The sequence below is a fragment of the Mchenga conophoros genome, linkage group LG3, assembly GCF_057382185.1.
Source record: "Mchenga conophoros isolate Kocher_MC1m ecotype Shallow Benthic linkage group LG3, M_conophoros_male_GT1.1, whole genome shotgun sequence".
Lineage (NCBI taxonomy): Eukaryota > Metazoa > Chordata > Actinopteri > Cichliformes > Cichlidae > Mchenga > Mchenga conophoros.
The window spans coordinates 28,522,029-28,529,741 of NC_140528.1; the positions used below are offsets into that span (position 1 = coordinate 28,522,029).

At 43.3% G+C, this 7,713-nt stretch overlaps 1 protein-coding gene across 1 annotated transcript in view; it reads left to right on the top strand.

The window, feature by feature from the left end:
* LOC146577990 (retinal guanylyl cyclase 2-like) overlaps positions 1 to 7,573 on the top strand; it is a 28,897-nt gene extending 21,324 nt beyond the window's left edge. The window contains exons 21-24 of the mRNA XM_085256259.1: positions 772 to 870; positions 1,005 to 1,090; positions 1,619 to 1,704; positions 1,788 to 7,573. Coding sequence (XP_085112385.1) covers positions 772 to 870; positions 1,005 to 1,090; positions 1,619 to 1,704; positions 1,788 to 1,875 — 359 coding nt within the window. The 3' untranslated portion in view covers positions 1,876 to 7,573. The remainder of the gene's footprint in view (positions 1 to 771; positions 871 to 1,004; positions 1,091 to 1,618; positions 1,705 to 1,787) is intronic.
* Positions 7,574 to 7,713: the final 140 nt, after the last annotated feature.

Consider the following 7,713-nt stretch of genomic DNA (forward strand, 5'->3'; position numbering starts at 1 on the left):
AATGGTTTTTCACATTAATATTCACATTGTCATGTGGGCTGCTCCTGCCGGGAGTGGTGGAGGAGCCTCATAAGCCAGAGGTGGACGAGGGGCGAGAGGGGCTGTGCCTGCTGGAGGCAGAGGCGTCGCACGGGGGGCCGCGCCAGCCGGGTGGCTCCCCAGCCTCAGTCGGGCGATGGGGGTATTTGGCGGGGCGTGGCCTGCGGTGCTGTGCAGGGAAGGTGGACACACCTGCACGGCATCGGCAATCTTGCCCCGCCAACTTAAAAATGGGACTGGTTCCTGACTGGGGTCTGTTGGTGATGTGCATTGAGGAATAAACATGTACAGAACACAACTGGGTCATTGTTCATTCATGCTGGTTTCAGTTACTGTGCAGATGGACTGTTGATAAGGTTGGAGAAAGCTGAGACTGAAGAAGTGACAAAGCATTTCTCACACTGAAAACACTTCATCCTACATCCAGCTGAACATAATCAACTTTCTGGGCATATTTAAACTTGTTAATCAATTTTTTCTTTGCTACATAATTCCATTTGTCGTGCTTCATATACATGAGGTCTTGAGTTTGTATCTACAGTCAAAAGTAGTAAAAATAAAGAAAAACCATTAAATGAGAAGGCGTGTCCAAACCTTTGACTGGTAGTGTATTTTTGTTCCCAGCTAGTTTGAATGTAACCCTACATCTCTGATTAAAGTATGGTAATAATGGTTCCTGAGGTTGACAGTGGTGTTAGTGCCAGGTAAAGGTCTGGCCCTTCCTGTCTTCAGGTCCCGTGGTAGCAGGTGTGGTTGGACTCAAGATGCCCAGGTACTGTCTCTTTGGAGACACGGTGACCACGGCCTCACTCATGGAGTCCTCTGGGCTACGTAAGTAAAATCTTTGATCAATGGTTGGATCACTGAGAGACCACCCTGATGTCTCTCCTGTCTGCATTTAAATTATGTCAGAATCACTAGCTTCCTCCTGAGTTGTGGTGTGACGATGTGTTTGTGGTCTGCAGCTTACAGGATCCACATCAGTCTGAGTACGGTCAAAGTCCTGACCAGTCTGAAAGTGGGATACCACATAGACACCCGGAAGGCACAGGTATGCCAATCTAAACAGACCTGAAGCAAATCCAAATGTAATTGCATGATGCAGTAGCTGTGGATGCTGTTAGAAAACACACACAATGGTGATAAAGGCAGCACGCTGGCTCGGGTATTAGCACTGTTGCTTCACATAAAGGAGGTCTTGAGTTCGATCCCACCCCCTGCCAGGGCCTTTCTGTGTACTGGGTACTGTGGCTTCCCACAGTCCAAAGACATGCAATTAGTGAGGTTATGTTAATTGGAGAATCTAAACTGGTCATAGGTGTGACCACGAAGCTTAGCCTTGAATCAGGCTGGCGACCTGTCCGGGGTGTACCCTGCCCCACCCCTGCGACCCTGATGAGGATGAAAGAGAATGGATGGTTTATAAAACCTTATCAAAAGTCAGGTTATTACCCTCAGGTTTACTGTAGTCCAGTCTGACAGGTTCAGAGTCTGGTCCAGATCCCACCCTGTCCACAGTTAGTCAGCCTGATGCCAGTCCGTGGTGGGACTCGTTGATGTTTGGATGCTTGTGTTGCAGGTTAAGGGCACAGAGGACACGTACTGGCTGATGGGTCGAGAAGATTTTAATAAACCTCTTCCTGTTCCTCCAGACCTCGCCGGAGGGTAAGAACACACAGCGGTCATTATCGATTACCAATAAAGTAATCATTAAACTGAAACTCGCTCTCCACCCGTCTCTCTGTCAGGGCCAGCAACCATGGAATCAGCCTGGATGAGATTCCAGTCGACAGACGACAAAAGTTTCTGGACCGACAGAACAAGATGAAGAAGTGACAACACACACAGTGTCATCAGCTGATGAGACCCTCTCAAAGACATCTGAACCCTGGAGATCTTCAGCCTCCCGAAGGCTGTAAAGTCTGAGTGCACAAACCAATCATCATCATGGGCGCTAATTTCTACTTCCTGATTTAACTGGAAGTCCTCTTTGATTGGTCGCTGACATCGCTTCTGTTTGACTAGTGGAATTTGTCCCTCACACTGTCTGATGTTTGTACACTTGTATAGAAACTAACTGTTACCATGGTGACTGTGATGTGTTAGTGACCTTGAAATAGAATCAGGGTTGTTCATGTCCAATGAATGCTGGGTAAATGACTGTTAAAGAGTGGATGCGTGACAGATGTTGTGATGATCAGTAATCGGTTCTGCGCACTGACGCTGGCTGCATGCTGTCGCTGTTCCTGATGCTTCTTTAAAATGTAAATGTTCCATTAAACTCTGAGGTAGACTCAGTGCTTAAATATGGATTTTCCCAGATGCTCCTGAAGGCACCGTCTTCCTCAATAAGTCAATCAAACGTGCAGTTCAGGTCTATTTTCTTCACTACCAGCTGAGTTTCACATAATAATCTGTAAAAATAACACACAAACACCCATTGTTGTGTAAGTAATAATACTTTTTTAAAAACAAATGAAAAAAATACTAAAAAGAGTGAAAAAACAAACAAAAATGGAAACAATTTAGTTCAACTATTGTCTGAATTAGACAGAGGGCGGCTGCTGAGATGCTGTCTGCTGACAGGTGAGGGCTGAAACGAGCCACTGACTCCTTTTAAACCTCCCTCTCAGTCTGCATGTTTGTTTATTCCCTTTCCAATTTTCATTCGTCTCATGTTTTGTGCATTTTGAATTAATTTCCTTGTGCTTCCTCTTCTTAAATCCTATTTTTAAGCTTTTCACCTTCTAAATTCAAAAATGGATATTCTCTGGATTATTCCAGTTTTACGTTAATTTAATTAAAGTTGGTTTAAAAGTATTACATTTTTTTGATATAACCCTTAACCCTCTCTTCTCCTCAGAGTGAATGCTAAACATAAGCAGCTGTACTCCAGTTAACCTGGGTTTCGATAATCGATTTTAGCTTGAATAAAGTGATATTGATTCATTAAATCCTGAATCAGTTTTTAAATATAAATGTATTTTGCCAGAAATGCCAGAATCTCAGGTTAAAGCTCACAAAACTAGATCCCAGATCTGAACGAATGAAATATTCTTATTAAATACTTAGTTAGATTGTTGATAGTTGATATTTAGTTGAATGTCCTGACAACAAAATCACACAAACATTTTCAATGGAAATCAAGCTTAGCAACCCATGGAGGTCTGGATTTGGAGTCACACTCAAAATGAAAGTGGAAAAACACAGGCCGATCCAACTTTGATGCAATGTTCTTAAAACAAGTCCAAATGAGGCTCAGCAGTGTGTGTGTGGCCTCCCTACAACACCTGGGCATGCTCCTGATGAGGTGGCGGATGTTCTCCTGAGGGATCTCCTCCCAGACCTGGACTAAAGCATCTACCAACTCCTGGACAGTCTGTGGTGCAACACACCTACATGATGTCCCAGATGTGCTCAACGAGTGGGCCAGTCCATATCATCAACACCTTCGTCTGGCAGGAACTGCTGACACGCTCCAGCCACATGAGGTCTAACATTAGCTGTGTCCCAAGTCAGGGGCCTCATCCTCCAGAGGCATTTGAAGGCCGATCACGTCACAGCCAGGCGATGAAGGCTGCTCCAAATGCGGCCTTCATTTCCCCTGATTCGAAGCATGGGTCAGGTGTGTACTTTGTGGCCCAACCTATCCCAGAATTCATAGCGCTGCCTAGCCAGTTCAGTTTCTAACGATGGCAGCAGCTACAGAGACGGTAGAAATTGTTATTGTTAAGATATTAAAGTTAATGGAAGTTTCATTTTAAATATTAAGGTGATTTATTTTACATTCATTAAACTTACGTGACTGTAACTGCACAGTGCCGCTGGTTTTAACATAAAGGTTAGTTTTAATATTACTCTCATTACTCCTTCTGGGTCACAAAATAAACGTTTAAAATATTTTCAGGTGAGAATGTGGGTGTGTAAACTTCAAATATCTGCTCAGTTTATCAAGACACAGCATATTTGCAAAAGTGCTCCGACGTTTTCTGAGACGTCTGTTACCCACCAGCTCAATAGCTAGCCGGGGGCAAGGCTCAGTAGAGCCGTGAGAACAGCGAACTCCTTGTTCTTTAACCCCCCGCGGTCTTTCACTACTCAGGTTAAACATGATACATGAGTCACTTAGATAACTTAAACATGTTATTGTTTGGCTTTTTTCAGTGTTTCATTTGTTCCTGAGTAAATCGGTTTGTTATAGTAACTTATAGTTTTCACACAGCTGAATAAACGTCAAACAGCTGATCATCAGAAGTGTGAGATGATTGAGAATCTACGCCTGTGTCCTGTTATATTTTAGATAGCAAGGAGCAGACGGCGAGTTTATTAAACTCCAGCGAGACAACGAACACCTTTTCACCACTGTGGGCTGCAGGTGCAGCAATAGTATGCAGTTCTTACTCTGTTACGTGTGAGGCAGAGTGATGTTTTTGGTCTTGTGGTCCTAATTTAGTACAGTTTGCTGTGGATGCTGTTCAGGGACTAACATGAGTGGGATGTTCTCTTATATTCTGTCTGTTAGGGCAATTCTTATGAAGATGGGCCTGGTGGGAAAAATCACCCCTTTGCAGGCCAACAAAACAAAACAAAGTATGTACAGTAGTGTTAAAATATGTATTGTTAACTCTAGTCTTTTGAACTTATTCGTGTAAACCTGTACTGTTGCTGTTTTTGTCCATTGCCACTTGTGATTTCCTCTGCTGTTAGGATTGCAAGTATCCAGGGTCAGGCGAGGGAGTGAGTGGGAAGCCCACGGCTGCTAAATGGTGCTGGTTTGTCCTTATGGATGAGGTGTTAGGACAGAGCCTTCTACCAGGCTCCAGTCCTAATTGTCTCCATCCAGGAGGACACTCCAGGCCCAGTTCAGCAGTGGGCCAGCTGCAGCCAAGAGTGGACAAAAGACAGACAGGAAGGATGAATTCTTGGACTTAATAAGAGAGGGCATGAGACTGCAAATGGAAACGGAGGAAAGAAGAGCCAGAGAATGGACAGGCTTCTTCACAGTCATGTCTCCCGGGGCCAGCTGGCTGATCCTTTGCCACTTTGCTCTCTGACACTGTTAGTAATCTAGGTGTTCTGTGATATAGCTCTTTCAAACTTGATAGACAACTATCCTCTGCAGTCAAATCTAGCTTTTACCCACTGCTTCTTATTTCTAAGGCTAAGCATTATGTAACACACAAGGATCTTGAAGCTGATTCATGCCTTTGTGACCTTCTGATTGGATTACTGTAATTCCCTCTACTTCTGTCTCCAGTCTGCTCCATAGATTGCAGCTTGTCCAAAATGCTGCGGCACGCCTTCTGACTGCAACTGGCAGGTTTGCCTCTTTCACTCCTGTCCTTGCTGATTTGCACTTCCTCCCTATCAAATACCAAGTTTAATGAAAGTATTGCTGCTCACCTTTAAAATCATAAACCATACAGTGTCTAGCTATCTTGTTGAGCTCCTTAGACCATACACCCCTGGGAGAGCCCTCACATCATCAGCCCAATTACTCTTGGTACAGCCTAGATCTCGGCCTAAGACCAGAGGTGAGCGTGCATTTGCCCTGGTTGCACCTAATTTGTGGAACAACCTTCCCACTATCACCGTCTGGTATGGTAACTGCACCGTATCGGACACCCCTCACACACACTCTTCATCCTACTGCTTTCTGGAAAGAGGTACTGGAGCATCCGGGCCCTCACGACCAGACTACCGTTCAGTTTCTTCCCCTAAGCCGTCAGACTCCTGAACACTCAGTGACTGGACACAAACACATGCACACCTTCATACACCAAGGTACTTTTCCACAATGCTCAGTCTTCTGCAGAAGCCGCTGTCATTGTTGCACTTTTCTGTTGCAGTGTTGTGTCTGTATTTTCTGTTCTGTCTGGTGTTTCACTGTCTTCGTTTGTTTTTTTGCAACTTCTACACACTTGCACTTTATGTAGTCCTGTGTTGATTGTGTGTCATATGTAGCACCCTGGTACGGAGGAACGTCACCTCATTTCACTGTGTACTGCACCACTGTACGTGGTTGAAATGACAGTAAAGCAACTTGACTTGAAAAATGAACCAAGATGGAGCTGAATGCTTTACAATCAGAGACCAGGTGAGTCTCTCTCACAAACAGTCTATTTTTGTTAGAATTGATACTCGTGGATCTCACTCTGGTTAAAAATCCAGGTTTTGGATGTTTCATGAGCTGACTGGTGTATTTTTACCTGCAGGCTTCATACAGCGTGAACACTCAATGCTCAGACGGCCTCGAATGTTTATAATGTGGAAGAAAAACATACATCATAGTGCAGAGACTAATAATTACTAGAGATGGCACGATACCACTTTTTTATGTCCGATACCGATATCATAAATTTGGATATCTGCCGATACCGATATGAATCCGATATAGTGTTTTTTAATCAACAAAACTGTTTTTTAAATATCTTGCTGCATTTTGTATAAGTTCATACTCAAGTTTAAAACAACAACTACACTAAAGCTATTCTGTTATACCTGTATACAAAAAAAGATATTTCATAGTTCAGCAATACTGATCAATCTAATAAACTTAGACCTACACCATCTTCCCTATTCTGGTATTTTAAAGCGTACTTAGCGTAAATATTAAGCAACCTAACTAATAGGGTTCCAACTCCCAGCAACAACAAAAATAAATAAATAAAAAATAGGGAACCACCCCTCACGCGCCACCTCATGATGCTTAATCAACGTAATCAACCTTAATTTGATGCAGTGTGAAAAAAAATGCACAGAAATCAATTATTTTTCAAGAAATATTAAATAGATTCAACATCTTTCTTCAACAAAATTGCAGACTGCACAGATGGTACCTTCCCAAAGGAAAAAGTACTATAGCTTACTAGGGTATATATTAGACTTAATAGTTACTATATACAGTAATTGACTTCTATTCATTTTACATCAAATTAAAACTTTGGGTGTCAGATAAATATTTATTAAAAGCTCGACATTTTAAATGAGAATAAGAAAGAAAAGTATGTCTTTGTGCCCCTTTTCCCTGTTAATGCCCTATCGGCCCCCCTGGCTAAACTTTGCTAGATCCGCCCCTGCACAGTTACGTCAGCTGTAGAAAAAGATCCTGGTGTAGAAAGAAATATTAAATACATTCTAACAACAGCTGATCAAGCTTAAACGTGCTGCTGTTGTTCAGCCGCTGGTTTCCTCTTTCTGGTGCAAAGTGGGCCAAAAACAAACTAGAGACACGGACTCGAGACAGAAAAGCCGATCAGCTGATCATTGATCAGTTTCATGATTGAAGCAGGAGAGAGAGGGAGAGAGGCAGTCGCTCCATATATCGCTCGTTAAGCTTAACGCAGGAATGCTTTACAAACATTCAGAGATGGACTTACACACTTGCTTTACTTCTCTCGGGATAACTTTGTCGGAGATGAAATGCCGGGTTGCTAGCGAAGCTCCACATGCTATCCAGACCACCGACAGGTCCCGCATGCCACAGCCGCTCTATCACGTGATGCATACTGCTCCGACGTGCTAACGTTCTGAGGCGAGTTACGGCGTGTTGCAAGTTTTGTGAGGTGCTTTCGTGATATTTAATGGATCGGATTACATTTTTTATTTTTCTCCGATATCCGATCCAGTCATTTAGGTCAGTATCGGACCGATACCGATACGTAATATCGGATC